We start from the raw sequence: 15117 nt of genomic DNA on the forward strand, positions 1-15117 counted from the left end.
TGAGACGTACAGGCTGTTCTGTCCTCTGTGCTGTTGTGACTGACAGCTCCAATTCGGGCATTCTCCCACAATATACACTGGAAGTCTCCCGGGAACCTGCAGCCCCCCCGTCTGCCAGCTTCCCTGTGAGGCTCGGGCGATAAATCACCAGCCTCGTGGTTAGTCAAGTCTGCACTATCTCCTGCCAGAGCCTCGGAGTGTACTCCTGGAACACACAGCGACTGCCGGCCTGTTTTGAGGGGCTAAGACACAAGAAAACTAGATGACCGCCATTGTGAAACAGGCCTGATCCTACAAGTCCCACTTGTCAAAGTCAGTGTCAATGTCTTGTCATCTGTTGTCCTCTCCAACAGAGCTGTCGAGTTCCCCGCCCGGGCCCTACCACCAGGAGCCCTACATCTGTAAGCCAGAGGAACGCTTTAAGGCGCCCCCCATCCTCCCGCCCCACCTGCTGCAAGTCATCCTGAACAAGGACACAGGGATCTCGGTGAGTCACTGGATGCCACACCTGGCATTGCCCAGAAAACACATGGGCTACTCTCCTTTCTTCATGAGGTGGTATGGTCCGCAGGGCCAGCTGCTCAGACCCATACTCGGCATCACTACGGGGCTGGATAATTCCGCTGGCTCTTTACTTGGCCACCCTGAGCCCAGAGGATCGTTCCTCGGTCCCTGTGAGGCCCGGGGGAAGAGCTGGTCTTCCTCCCTCTCACCAGAAGTGCTCCGAGTGCCAGCGCTTCGTGCCACCCCCGCCCTCAGACGACAGGGATGAGGCTGCAGTTTAGGAAGGTGGTAGTCTTGGGGCTGTGGCTATTCACGGTGCTCAAACCTGCCTGTGTGCCCACAGTGTGATCCAGCCCTGCTCCCGGAGCCCAATCACGTCATGTTGAACCACCTGTATGCTCTCTCCATCAAGGTAATGAGCCATTTCTTGTCACCAGAGCTGTGTCTCTGGTGGGGTCTGAGGTGCCCTGGCGTCATGGGCTCGCCTGCAGACCTGCACGCTCAGGTTCTGATGGTGGGCCCAGGAATCGGTGTTTCCCTTCTGTATCTTTGTGGATCCTCAGGCAGGGGGAGGTTAGACAGCCATAGGTCGTGTTCACCCTCTTCCGTAGGATGGCGTGATGGTGCTGAGCGCAACCCACCGGTACAAGAAGAAGTACGTCACCACCTTGCTCTACAAGCCCATATGAGGAGCTGGGAGTGGTCAGGCCGCAGGGGGCAGCCCGGGCCACCGGGCTCCACGGGCATGCTTCATGCGAGCGGGAATGGACCACGCATCGCTCATTTCACACTCGGTGGGACAGCTCATGCCGGCCCAAGCTCTACTTGAAGGTCTGTTTCAGGCTCGAGCAGCTCCAGGAGCACCGTGTCTGCAACGGTCCTCACCCCAGAGGCTTCGAGCCCCGCCCAGGTGAGCTGCAGCCACCGCATGGCACTGCGAAGGGACAGGTGCCACTCAGTCTCCATCCACCCACCTGGTCACGGAGGGCGTTCTCAAGCCAGGACCGCCAGGCAGGGCACCGAGGCCACACAGAATTCCTTGACTCTGTGCATCTTCCCAGTCTCGCCCCAGTCGGGACGTGGCGGTGGCGCTAGCAGCACGCGCACGGTTGGCCTTGCCTGTCCTCCACTGTAATCAAAGCAATAGGTTCTCTTCCATTCTGTCGCAGAGAGGGGACGTTTCTATAGAAATTAGAACCTGTCTGATTTCCAGATGAAGTTTCTCACTTACTTCTTATACTTTGGTGCACTAAGAACCTTTTATATCCCAGAGGTGGTCGACTGTAGGGCCTTAAGGCAACGTTCCATCACCACACTTGGGCCATGGATCACGTGACATGTGCTCAGCAATAATCTGACCTCCAAACAGACACCAGACTGCTACCGCTTTCTCCAGCCGGCTGAGCCACCCCCAGGCCCCGCTGCTGGGGCGGGGAGGCCGGCCTGCCCAGCTTCAGTTCGAGTCACTCTGAGGCGCGAGTATTACTATTAAAAACCAAAACCATGGCGATGGAGAGGCACCCACCTGTTTCAAATGGCAGCCCAGGCCGCCGGGCCCAACACCTCTCTGCCCCGAGGGAGGAGGTTGAAGAGATCCGAAAGTAGACGGTGGCCTCGTGGACCAAGTGAAGGACCGGGTTCTTTGACTCAGTTTCCCAAGAGCTGCCCGCAGAGGGTGAGGGGTGGGACAAGGGCCCTGGTGTCCAGGGTTTATTTGGTAAACCTGAATTCCCAGCTCCCTTTTTTGTTCTCAAAGCATGAAATGACTATCACCTTGTTTCAATAAAACTTAAAAGAGTCGAACCTGTGTTGGAGGCCAGTTTTACCCAGTCTGGTGGGGGCTGGCCCTCCCCCGAGGCTCATTGCATGTAGTGCTTGTTGGGGAGGTGTGAGTCCAAGCGTTTGCTCAGACTGCCCTGAGCAAGTGAGCAGGAAAGGTCCTCTCCCCAGGCCGGAGGCTCTGCTTTCCTTGTCCCTAACTAACAAACCTTGGCTTGGCTGGTTTCAAAGCTGCGTTCTCAGCTAGACCACATCCTGTTGTCCCTTTAAGCCTTTCCTTCCAGGGCCCAAGGAAACATGCAAAATGGTGGCAGAAGAGGGCTGGGGTGGCCTGGGCCGCACTCCAGGATGCATGCTCGCTGAGCCCAGCCTGAAGCCCCAAGTGACGGGACCACGATCTTAGTGAGAGGGACTGGTTGGCTCCTGTCAAGTCAGCCTGTGACTTATGGGGACCTCACATGGGACACTGCCACCTGGCTCTGGGCCACCCCAACAGATCACAAAGGAAATCGACAAATCCTGCTTCCCGAACCAGATCACAGCTTTCATTGTAAAAACACAAGGGGGTTTCAAAAAGGGTGGGGAAATCCCATGGTCTTATAGCACTTTTCTGTTGACAAAGAACTTCTGAAGCCCCCTCGTGTAGCTAAGCCCCCAACCTCCAAAGGGATTCCCTCTAGTCCCAGAAACAAGCCTGTGTGAATCCTAAGCCCAGTGACCACCTGAATGATGTGCCCAGCACCCTACTCCCCAGAAACGAGTCTCGCTTCCAACTTGAACTGACTCAGAAGAGAGCACGGTGGGGGGAGGCAGCTAGAAAAGAGCCCAGCCAATCAATGAGCTCTCCTGACAGTGCACAACCGCCCAAGGTAGATTAGGTAGGAGCCAGTTAGAGACCCCCTACAGCCCAGGAGCCAGAGATGCCTGAGGGGCTGAACTATGCCTTGCCCAATGCAGCACAGCTTGGTGCACTTAGAGCAGTGGTTCTCCTTCCCAATGCCGCGACCCTTTAATACAGTTCATGTTGTGGTGACCCTCCCAAATAAAATTATTTTTCTTGCTACTAAATAAATGCCATTTTGCTACTGTTAGGAATCAGGTGACCCGTGAAAGAGTCATTTGACCCCCAAAGGGGTCGCAACCCACAGGTTGAGAACCGCTGAGTTAGAGCATACCATCCTCTTCTAGAAGCATCCCACAAGTCCACTGGGAAGACTGCCCACAAATCCATGTGACACCTTCCACTCAAAGAGCTGAAGGTAAGGGTGGGGAGGGAGGCTTCAAAACATTTATGGAAAGATGAGACCGGAAGACGGATTTTTGGAGGCCCATCGCCAATGTGGAAAAGGAAAGCCTGCCACAGGTAAAGTGGGGTGACTGAGGACACAACCAGTGCTTGCTTTGCATTGGAATTCCCTATGTGGGTGAGGGCAGGTGACTCGGTTAAAAGTTAACTCAAATTGCTTTTGAATGAAGGTAAGAGTTTTCCTTCTAAAAACTTACATAGAGATGGAGTTGTGGAGCTGAAACTAAGGATCCTCACAGGAAAAGCCAGAGAGGAAAATGCTGGAGCCAAAGCCCAAGGTTGCTGGCAAGACTGACCCCTCCCTGCAGCTCCACTTACATACAGTGCAGACGGGTACGTCCATAGAGCTCCGAGAGCAGTCACCAGCCAAGCCTGGCACATTGGCATCAGCCATTCCCGATACTGCCTTTTCTAAAGAATGGTCTGTATGTGGCCCTGTTCGGTGCTGACTACCTGTGACCTTGGCCAGATCACTTACCTTGAATTCCTCCCCGCACAACAGGAGGTGGAGGACTAGCACTAGACGGTCCTCTGTCTGGGTGCCCTATGCACTCTGTGGAGAGGGTGCAGCCGCAGACAACTGGAAGCCGAGCCCAGGAGCGAACATGGGCCCTTGCCCCCACCAACTCCGTAGGCTCCCACACCCAAGACGGAAAACCCAGAAAGTGCTATCCCATTCTAGGAAAAACCAATGTCCATTTGTGAGTCTATCAGTTCCTTCCTGATGAGCACAATTAAATTCCCTCTTAAGCCAAGTGCTCTGTCCCCAAGTCCCTCTGGGACCAGCGTTTTGGCAGCGAGTGAAACCAAATCTACAGACCACGCAGCACATTTCCATCCAGCGGCTGAGGAATTCTTCCTCCACACAGGAACTGGTGGGGAGGGACTAGGGCCTTCTACACCCTGGAGTGCCAACTACAATGGTCCCGAGGACAAGGGAAGTAAGTTAGGAACAAAGCATGTGCAAAAAGCACAGGTTCTTAGGACCCTCACTGGAGTGAGGCAGACCCTTGAAGCGGGACCCACAGGTGGAGCAGCAGCCAGGGCCCACCCCGACCAGGAGCGCTGGGCTCGGCCCTCAGCTCCCCCATCTGATCTGCCCTTCTGCCTGAGTAAAACCATCTGGGCTCCAACGCTGAAGCGCTCCACCACTGACCCGGAGGTTGGCAGTTCAAACCCACCCAATGGCCCTGTGGGATGCAAGAGCAGGCCAGGAAACCCAATGGGGCAGTTCTGTTGCACTGGGTCACCGCGAGTCAGGAATGGCTTCACAGCGCCCCACAAGGTCCCATCTGGAACACTTGAGAGAGGAGACAAGGGAGACCACAGGAGACGGCTCCAGAGGCAGCTGCCGGGGTCAGCTTGACGCTCCCTTTCTGTGGTCCTCTGTGACCAGGATCATGTAGAAAAGGCATTTCCGAGGCAGGTTCCTCTGCTTCTAACAGGCCCCTGGGGTCAGAGTTGCATCAACCATTGACAGATTCCAGAAAACCAAGTGGCCAAGACTGTACTTCCACTGTCCTCTCTCCACAGCTTCGGAAAAGCCAAAGCACTCCAAGCAAAACCAAACCAAACGCACGGCCATCTGTTGATTCTGCCTTCCAGCAGCACTACAGGACAGGGTAGAACTGCTCTGGGGAGTTGCCAGGGCTGGAACTCTTTACGGGAATAGAAAGCCTGTTTTTCTCCCATGGAACCGCTAGCTGGTCATTTCAAAATCCTGATCTTGAGGTTACCAAGCCAAGGCATGCCAGCTGGGCTCCTGGTTTGAACACTGGGCAGGTGTTACTTTTTACATGCAAAACGCTGTGCGCCAAGCACCACAATCCCCAGGCTTTATTCTTAAGTGATAATTGAACTGCCAAGAAATCAGAGCAGAACACACCCAGGGTCTATAGGCAGGTACCACTGACACTCTGGAACTCTTGGATGGGCAGGGGCTGCCTTGTGCACTGTAGGATGTTTAAACGGGTAGAGGCCAGGAGCAACCTCCTCCCAGTTTTACCCACCAAACATGCCTCCAGACATTGCCAAATGTTCTCTGGGGAGTCAAAGAGGAAACTAAGCCCCCTCTCTCCCCGCAAACTTAAGACCACTGGTACAGGCCAGTGTAACTGCTAGATGGGAATGTGAAAGCTCGGCTGGTCCCACCTGGTAGGCTTAGCTTTAGATTAAATCTGTATGAAATGTTTTTCCAGAGCAAATCCCATTTGAGAGGCCCAAGCCTGCAGTCAAACCAGCTGTTCAATCTAAGCAGACCCTTTCCTTTTGGCCAGTCTCCAAAGCCTAGTTTTCATGGTTATGGAATTACCAACGTCACCTGTAGTCTCCTGAAAATGAAGTTGTCAGCCCGGAAGACAGGATGCTGGCCTCTGCTCCAGCAAGCAAGCTGGAGAACCGCAGTGGTGTGGAAAGCTGGGCCTGGTTTGGCGCAAGGGTGGAGACTTCTACTGGCTGCTTCTCGGGCTCTACCTTCGGGGGGACCTGGCACCTTCCTTTGGCAGCACACCCGCCACGCAGACTTGGGTTTCCAAAGATTCTGTACCTCAAGAGTCATCCGGACAGTCACTGACATGCAGCTATTTAATGGGTGTTTTCCCAATGGTCTGAGGCGAGAGAGGCCCCAACCTCCGAAGTGTTCCTCTTCTGCCTGGTTTTCGCTCTTTGTGACAGACTTGCAATGGTTGTTCCCATCAGGACATCAGCTAGGATGCTGGGGGTGCAGCTCTGGCCAGGCTCGGCTGACCTCACACAGCAGTCACAATCAACGGGCAGAACAGCAGGAACCCCAGGGAAGGCACTTGCCAAAACATGCCTGGAGCAAGCACATTTCACGCTCATGAAGGAAGGGGAACAAGCAAAAACCAAACAAAAAGAACCACCGAGAGAAAATCTACCCTGCAGACTGTCAACTAACCGTGAGAGACAGAAGCCCTTACTGACATTTTAAACTGCTTTGACCTGAACTCCTCCCTCTAGGAAGAAAGTCCCATTGTTCAATCCTTGTGGCCCTATCAGAATGGGTGAGCAGAAACGTGTGAGTTGACCTCTTTCCTGGCTAGCTGCACTGTTGGAGAGCCCAGTAATCTATTCTTGAATAATCCTTTCAACAGGGCCCGGTTAACCCGGTTAACTACTTAAGGGGCTTTCCAGTTGTCCTTTAACATGACTTCAGCAGCCAATTCATAAGTCATTGGAAGTGGCAACCCAACCGAAGACAAGGCGAACAGCAGAAAAGTAGTTGAAGGGAGACAGTGGTTGGTGTAAGACGTGGAAAAAACAAAAAGATAAATTATCCAGGGTTCTGAGGGAGGGAGAAGGATGGGGTGGGGGGGGGAGCTGATACCAAGGGCTCAAGTAGAAAGAAAATGTTTTGAAAAGGATGATGGCAACATTATATACAGATACGCTTGGCACGATGGATGGATGCAGCGATTGTGATAAGAGCTGCAGGAGGCCTCAGAGTAAAATTATTTTAAAAAAGACACCACCACCCTCTGCCTTCTCGCCATCACCAGTCTCCAGACTCGAAGACAGCAGTGGACCACTCTCCCAGCCCTGCCCCGGAGGAAAGTCCTCCCCACAAAGTACACACGGTACCCCTCATCCCCAGACCATGATAGGAGGCCAGGCCATGGACGGCTGGCGGTCTCAAGAAAAGAAGCGGTCGCTGCACTAGAGCAAACGTTTTCGTTGGTTGTTTTATTTTGCTATTGTTGGACAACAAAGTTCATTCCTTTCAAGGTGGACCTCGGACAGGACTTTCCTTGTGTTCCCTCGCTTGTTCTGAATAAAAAAAGGTAATGAAGAAAAAGCCTGTACGTTGGAGGCCTAAGATCGTATTTATGCTAATAAGCTTTTGACTGACATTTCGTGTTACAGTATTTCCTGCTGGGATCTTGGTGGTCACATGGGGCTCCCCACCACAATCCAGGGAGGACGGCCATCCACGGGCTACCACCGTTGGGAACCAAAAGTAAGTGTTGAAAAAATGCACCTTTTACAATAAAAAAGTAGAAACCAATTCAATTTCCTTATTTTCTTTTTTTTTTTTACGAATATAAAGTTTCTTGTAAATATGTACAGTCGACTTTTTGAGCTAGTTCTATAGCGGGAAGCGCTTCACAGATGAGACTCGGGGTGCACACTCAGGGCTTAAGAGGCCATTGCTCATGGAGACCCTAGATGAGATGCCAAGGCTCAAAGACCCATGTTCAGTGACCGTTCCATATACTCGTGGACCAAGAGACAAAGAACTTCAGCAAACATTCGGTCAAATATGCCCTGGGGGTGGAAGGGGAGGATGGGGTAGGACGCCAAGCAACACATAACAGCACAACGCCAGGACGCTCCCGGAGGGGCCACAGCATGGAGGAGTCTTGGGAGATCCCGATGAGAAAGCACTTCGGTTAAGAGACGAGCAGGAAGGAGCTGGGGTCGGGGCCAGGCTGCAATCTGGGGCGCGGCCACACTGTGGACATGTGGCCAGACAGGTGGCCGAGGTCACTGGCTGCAGTGGAGACGGCTCTAGCCTTCAGTGTACCTAGGGTGTGCCTTGGCTGGTAGAGGCATGCCGAAGAGTCCTGGGGAACCCAAAGCAAGAGGTGCCTTGTGGGAGACTGAAGGCAGAAGTAAGGCCGCTAGTTAGCTTGCCTGATGTAAAACCTCGAGGGGGGTTCTTGCACCCCAGGAATGCTGTCCTCCTGTGGAGGGCAGAGGAGCCAGGGGAGCTGCACTGCACCTAGGAGGGCGTCCCCACCTCGGCAGAGGGGGGCAGTTGAGCTGCGGCTCCTTTCTCCGGCGTCCTAGGGAAAGGCCCACTTAGGAAGTCACAGTTTTGTGTGGGTAAAACTGGGCTGGCGCGTGCGTGTGTGTGTGTGTGTGTGTGTGTGTGTGTGTGTACACACAGAGTCATCTACAGGGGCAGCATGGAAGTTGGAGGGGAGAGTGGGTAAGAGGTGGTGGTGTGCCAAAATCCTTCTCTGGTCATAAGGCGTGAGCGTTTTGTTTTGTGTTTGTTCAGTGCTACAGACTGCAGCTTGTGGTGGCCAGATATTTGGCAAGTCGGCAGAGGGGCTCCATCGGCAGGAGCTGTGGTATGATGGCGAGGCATTGGCAGAGCGACCCAAGGGGGCCAGCCAGGAGGGTGGGGCAGCACATGCAGCGAACCACCATGCAGGGCTCCCGGGCAGGGGACTCACCCCATCCCAGATCGGACTCACACCCCGGCCCAGAGTGCCACGGACACTGGGTGCAGAGCAAGTCTAGTGCATGCTTCCCTGGCCAAAGCGACATGGAAGTGGGGGCAGCAGGCTGGGAGATGATGGCCAGGGGTGGGGAGGAAAGCTCCACGAGGTCCCTTGGCCCCAAGTCACTGCCTCCGCACTGAGGCCGGCTGACCTCCATACATTCTCAGCTGGTGGGAGGGGAAGTCGTCAAGGCCATAAAAGGCAATGAGAACAGTAAACATTTGGCTAGGATGTCACCCTGGGAGACGCAGGGCCACCGGGGAGGATGGACTCAAAACAGAATGACCCTACGGACCGGGGTTGGGGTGGGGGTGGGGGAGGCTAGCAACCGAAGGACTCGTCTACGACACGTTTCAGTGGCAAAGACCGGATGGTCTGGTCTAGCTAAAAAGGACTACGACAGGAAATACTAGTCAAATCTATTAAGAATTCTGTTGTCTTAAAAAAAAAAAGAGAGAGTGAAAAGAACCCGAGAGTGAGAGAGAGAGAGAGAGAGAGATTAAAAGAGGAAGCCAACCTCCCTAGGACCTGAAGTCTCTGGTCACTAGGGTCCTAGCCACAGGGCGCCAAGTCAGTTTTCTTGGATGGACGTGTCCAGGCCGAGCTAGTACAAAAGTGTTATGAATGCTCTGGAAGAGTGACAAAGTGCAAAGATGACTGCAGGAAGGTGTCGGAGGAGGAGGAGGAGGCGCCAAGGTGTGGCGGCTCTGCTAGGGCCTCTCAGCCACCTGCCTCCTCCTGGAGATGGGGTGTCCGTGCAGAGGGGTCTAAGCCCAGCTGTGCCACCGGTGGCCGAGTGGGTGGGCGACAGGGTCCCCTTCAGCAGAATCCCATAGTTTGTTTGGTGTTTTCCTGCAGACTGATGAGGAGTCGGGTTTTCTGGCTGCAATTTAGACTGAAGACTGGTCCCAGACCTAGGAACAAAACATGGATTGCAACAGGGCTCGGGCGTCCAAAGCCAGAAATGGCGCAACGCGGTGTGCACAGTCAGAGCAGGAAGCAAGCAGCGCCTGAGCCGTCTGTCCAGCAGGGCGGCGCTACCTCCCCGGGCCAACCCTCTGAGCCTGGGATCCCTCCGGTGAGCACTACAGACAACCACCCTCCTGACATCCTGTGTAGGAGTCTCGCTCGCTTGCTCTCATGCTCCCACACACTCAAACTGTTGTCGCGGTGAGGATGAGATGCCACACTGGGACAGCTTCCCTCCCCCACTACTGGCAGGAAGAAGTGACCCAGGGAAGCAGAGTGGCTGTCCCTCCCTCTAGTGAGGGTGCCAGAAGCCAGCCCTCCTGCCCAGGAAACCCCGGGGCCCTTCTCCAACAACCCCCTCTCCCATGCTGCCTCAATGGCTCGGTCAATACAGGTAGACTGCACATAGTTTTCAAACTTTAAAGGTTCCAAGTTCTTGAAGGCAACAATTCCACCAATTTCTGTGCAGCCTTCCAGAAAGATTCTGCCCGTGCACGAGCACGTGCGGGCATAGTATGCCATCACTGCTTAAACAGGGAGAATCTACATGCCTGTTGGCTCAATCGCCTTAACACAGGGCTAGACACAGGCTGGTTGTGGAAGTCAACGATCACCTTGTGAGGTTGTAGACTCACAGACGGGGAGACACACACACGGTTCTCCACTCGCCTCTTAAATAAAGTACCTTTTATCCTGACCTCATAAAAATCTCCCCAACCTAATTCATAGTTGCTTTTCCCCGACTATGGCCTTGAGGGACCTCAGCTCCCCAAGCCCCATTTGGCCTCCATGACAGCCGCCCAGGCTCTCAGGCTGTTGACTCACCTTATTGACCTGGGACAGGGGGGTCCTCACGGCCCCCACGGGCAGCCGGCCCCGGCTGCTCTCTTCAAACAGCCTCCCAGGGGACCGTTCTCTCCGAGTGCTGAGCATCCGGCCTGGGGACTTCTCTCGCTCCAGAGGGCGGCCTGGGGACTTGTCCCTGCGCAGCTCTGTCCGCCCCTCCCGGTAGCGGTGGGGTGTGCTTGGCTCTCGGGGGTGGCTGGGGCCTTCGGGTGGTGCCGGGCTGGAGGCCACGCGCTTGGTGATGTGCTCATTGTACGTTGGAGGGCCTCGCTTGTTGGGGCTGTGGCAAGGAGAGAGGGGGGTGGGGAGCCGAGGAGTCGAAACTCCAGGGGGCATTTTCCTACTTGTCTGAGCAGCTCCTGCCCACTCCCCCATGGCTGAGTGTTGGAAAGGCGTTTGCCTGTTTGCCGGTGGTGGTAAAGACGTGGACTAAAACAGAGGTGACAACCAAAGCAAGAAAATCAAGTTTCCCTCAGCTGTTCTCAAATGCGCACCAGTGCCCTGTGCTAGTCCTTTCCCGTCGGTTTGATTCCCCCTTTCCCCGCCTCCTCTCCTCCTTCCAGCCCCTGGGAACCACTGATCTTGTCTTGCTTAGTTTATCTTCTAGGTATTTTAATAGAAACTAAAAAACTGCCACCGAGTCAATTCCGATTCAGAGTGACCCTAGAGGACAGAGTAGAACTGTCCCTTTGGGTTTCCCAGACTTTCCATGGTGACAGGAGTAGAAAGCCGCTCAGTGTCCACGGTCCATTACACCACCTGTCACCCTTCTTTGGTGTCACACCGCCTTCATCTGGCACCATGTTTCCAAGGCTAGCCGCTCTGTAGCACAAATGCCGACTGGACGGCGGCTCTCTGTGGTGGGGCAGTATGTCACGGTGCGGGGCTCCACATTTGGTTGACCCAGTCATTTGTGGCCAGACACTGCTTCCACTTTTTAGCTGCTGTGTGCTTGCTGCATACAGCTTGTGGGGCTCTTTACACACTTCATCTTGTGAAATCCACACAATGGTTCTAGGAAACGCTCAGTGTGGGGGAGAGATCATGACCTTACAAAGTCAGACCTAGCATCCCTGCTCAGTCTCTTGGTAGCTGGGGCCAGTCACATGAGCCCTGACTGGCCCCCTTGTCCTGTCTGCAGGAGGGCCACATCGTGCGAAAGCTGCTGTTGCTAAAACCAGCAGCCAGCCACCCACAAGGCCCTCAGCACAAGGGAGCTTTGAGCAGCTGTCACACTTGCCGACCTCTCAGTCTGCTGTCACCTGTCTCCTTAGGTGGCTTTCCAAGAGTCGGGGATGCAGGCGAGATGCTCAGACAGTGGGTAATTCTCAGTCAAAACAACAGGATGACTGAGAGGGTGGCCGTCAGGCCTGGTATCATAGGAACCTAAAGAGACCAGACACAAGCTGGAGAGCTGCCTCTGAAAAGGTCCTCGGTTCCCAAGGCTGGTGGTTCAGAACCACGTCAGTTGGAATGCTGGGATTTCTTTACGAAGAAGTCACCACCCCTCACCCTGGTCTGGTCTGGGTATTTCCAATAACGTTTCCAGCACATGTGGTTCTAACCACCTCTGAAGAAACAAGGATCCAGAAATACAGAGGGGGCCCACGTCATCCGAGTGTAACCAACACTAGCAAAAGACAACCTATCTAAAGTGGGAGCAGACCTCTATAGTGAAAAACTGGAGCAGGGATTCACCTTGGGAAGTTCAAACTAAAATTCAGGAAAAGAAAGTAATTTTATCCCATCTGTTTTAAAAAGATGAAATTACAATTAGAATGGTCAATTAAAAATAAGAATAAATCAAATTTCTTTTATGTCAAGGCTAGACTAGTACAGCAAGACCATAGGAAAGTCTTTTCTTGAAAAATACTTGCGAGTTTGTTGTTTTTTCCCGAAGGGCCTACCATAATTGTTGGTATATAAATCCTTCTCTATGAAAGAGAATCACTATCATTTTGTGACCTTGTTGATGTTTTCCTTTAGCCTGATCTTGCCATAGCCCTTACGTCACTCTCCGTAAGTGGAAAGCAGCTGACCTATGAGGGAGGGGTGTGCAGGTTAGGAGCTAGTGTAACCTTGGTGGCCAAGTTGAGTCCAATGCCCATTTTTGCAAATGAAGTTTTACTGGAGCACAGCATTCCTAGCCATTACTCACCATCCATGGCTGATTTCACATGACAGCAGAGACCACAGAGCCCGCATTATTTACCGCCTTCATAGTTTGCCTATCCCTGCTCCAACGTGAAGCTGAGAGATGGGTGTGTAGCGACGACTTCCTAAGTGGCCACCTCATTCGTGAATACTCTCCCCGCACAGCTCTGAGGTTCAGGTAACAAAGCCCCAGAAACCCTGAGCTCCCCCACGGCCCCGTGCTGCTGTCGGGACAGCTATTCAATCTGAAATTTTTTTGTCCCAACACGTTGAAGCCAGAGTTCACACACACACACCACCACCACCACCACCCCTCTAGACATAAGGCCCTGAGATGTGACAGGCAAACAAAACATAGAAGTTCCAAGTGGGAGAGCAACACGGAGCCTAGTGGTAAGAGGAGGAAAGCACACAAACCCACCTCCCTGAGTCTGTTCTGACTCGCAGGGACCCAGGAGGGCAGAGTAGAACTGCTCCCTAGGGTTTCCAAGGTTGAACATATCAGCCAACAAGGTCCCCTCTCTCCTGTGGAGCAGCTGGTGGGTTCGAACTGCTGACCTTGTGATTAGCAGCCCAGTGCAAAAAGCCACTAGGCCACACGTTCCCCCCACCCCACCCTTTTTTATTTTTTGGAAGAGAAAGAGGACTTATCAACAGTGTCCCCTGGGGCCTGCCAGGAGCCAGTGGGAAGACGCCAGAGGAAGGCACAGAGCAGGAAAGCAGGCAGGACGTCAGCTTAGATTAATGGAGGAAAGAGAACACCCGTCATTCCCGCTGAATGGGCAATCTTCCACCCCCACGTCCATTAGTGACCGTGAGCTACCATGTCAATTTCATATTTCTTGCGGAGTTACATTTCCCGCTCTGCTCGACAGACCGAGGGATGAGGCCTGCGGTGAATCACAGCCGCCTCGCTAGCCATCTACATTCTGACTTGCCCAAGGCAGTCAGCAGCAAAAAGAACATTTGATAAGCCAAGAAAACCCACTTAAGACTGCTGATTTTCCAAACACGCTCGTCAAGAGCGAGGACTCAAAGGCACTTTGGGGTCCCCTGTGTTCACAGGGACTGGAACCACTGCCCCCCAAAGAATAAGCAACCGTCTAATCAAAGGAAGGTGCCAGGCCCCGGGACCAATGAGGCAACGGAAGGAAAGCTTCATCGATCGCCTCTCCACGTGGGATTAGACTAGATGAGGGCGTTGACCTCAGGAGTCCTGGTGGCACTGCCTGGTCAGCACTGGGCTGCTAGCAGCATGGTTAGTGGTTCGAACTCACCGGACCAGCTGCTCAGGAAGCCAGAGAGGAGGCTGGAAACATTTCATTTTGTAAACCCTGGAGAGGGCCCTTGTGAGTCCATCACCTTTATGGACTCTTCTTTGTTCCTTTCAGTTTGTCATGAGTCGGAAGTGACTTAAAGAAAATCTAGCAGCCATTCTTGAAGCAGAGCTAAGTCAGAAGAGTCAGGAGTGCGTGGTTACTTGAGTCTTCTGGGTTTTAAGCTAGTTCTGGGGCTCAAAGTCACGCCAATGTTTCTGCCGTGCGGACAAAAGGAAGGGCCTCCTCATTAGGACACAGTCTCAGAAAATGAAGTTGACAACTGCCTTTGCCAAGACCTCAGGATTTTCTAAGGCAGACGGCTCTTCCACCTATCTTCGAATCCCAAGGAACAAGCTCGGTGGTTCCAGTCCAGAACTGCAAGCAGGGCGTCCTCCAGGAGGACTGCACCTCGACAGAGCAGGGAGCGAACTTCAGAAGCCAAGACAGGCAGTTTTTGAAGGAGCAACAAAAACCAAGTCCCCACGTAACGGGTGCTCATGACATGCACACCTGGTGGCCCACTCACCAGGCACCAGGGCCTGCCTCCTGGAGGTGGCAGAACGGTATATGCAGAGTACCAATGGACAGAGCCAGCCAACCAGGATTCTAGAGCCAGCCAACCTGTCCTTCCAGATGAAGGAAAAGTAGCTAGATGGGGAACGGGTTGTTGTCAGACCCTCCCCACAAGAGGTCCTACAGGGAGCTCTCCAGAGTGGAATGAAAGAACGTGGAGAAGGATCACCGGGGAGCATGGGGTTCCGTTTTAGGAGGGCCCAGATCACGCCAACAGAAGCTCTGTGAACTCACTAAATACCTCTGACGTTTTCAAAGGGCACACTGTGTGGCTGCTGAATTCAAATGGAACTGTAATACAACAAAAGATGGAGAAACACACACACACACACACACACACACACACACACACACACACACAGGCATGCACACGCCCATGCATGAATAAGACATCTCCAGACGGAAACACAAACAGATG

General features: G+C 53.5%; 2 protein-coding genes across 4 annotated transcripts in view; one reads left to right on the forward strand and one right to left on the reverse strand.

Moving 5' to 3' along the window:
• Positions 1-2304, forward strand: part of PRKAB1 (protein kinase AMP-activated non-catalytic subunit beta 1) — an 8664-nt gene extending 6360 nt beyond the window's left edge. The window contains exons 5-7 of the mRNA XM_004709561.3: positions 354-487; positions 848-916; positions 1116-2304. Coding sequence (XP_004709618.1) covers positions 354-487; positions 848-916; positions 1116-1193 — 281 coding nt within the window. The 3' untranslated portion in view covers positions 1194-2304. The remainder of the gene's footprint in view (positions 1-353; positions 488-847; positions 917-1115) is intronic.
• A 4968-nt stretch (positions 2305-7272) lies between these two features.
• Positions 7273-15117, reverse strand: part of CIT (citron rho-interacting serine/threonine kinase) — a 308696-nt gene continuing 300851 nt past the window's right edge. For all 3 annotated transcript variants that reach the window (XM_045296872.1, XM_004709562.2, XM_045296871.1), the window contains 2 exons: positions 10633-10933; positions 7273-9752 (listed from right to left, as the gene is read on the reverse strand). In XM_045296872.1, coding sequence (XP_045152807.1) covers positions 9729-9752; positions 10633-10933 — 325 coding nt within the window. In that variant the 3' untranslated portion in view covers positions 7273-9728. The remainder of the gene's footprint in view (positions 9753-10632; positions 10934-15117) is intronic.

The sequence above is a fragment of the Echinops telfairi genome, unplaced genomic scaffold (assembly GCF_000313985.2).
Source record: "Echinops telfairi isolate 266 unplaced genomic scaffold, ASM31398v2 ScPeMD7_7412;HRSCAF=8450, whole genome shotgun sequence".
Classification (NCBI taxonomy): domain Eukaryota; kingdom Metazoa; phylum Chordata; class Mammalia; order Afrosoricida; family Tenrecidae; genus Echinops; species Echinops telfairi.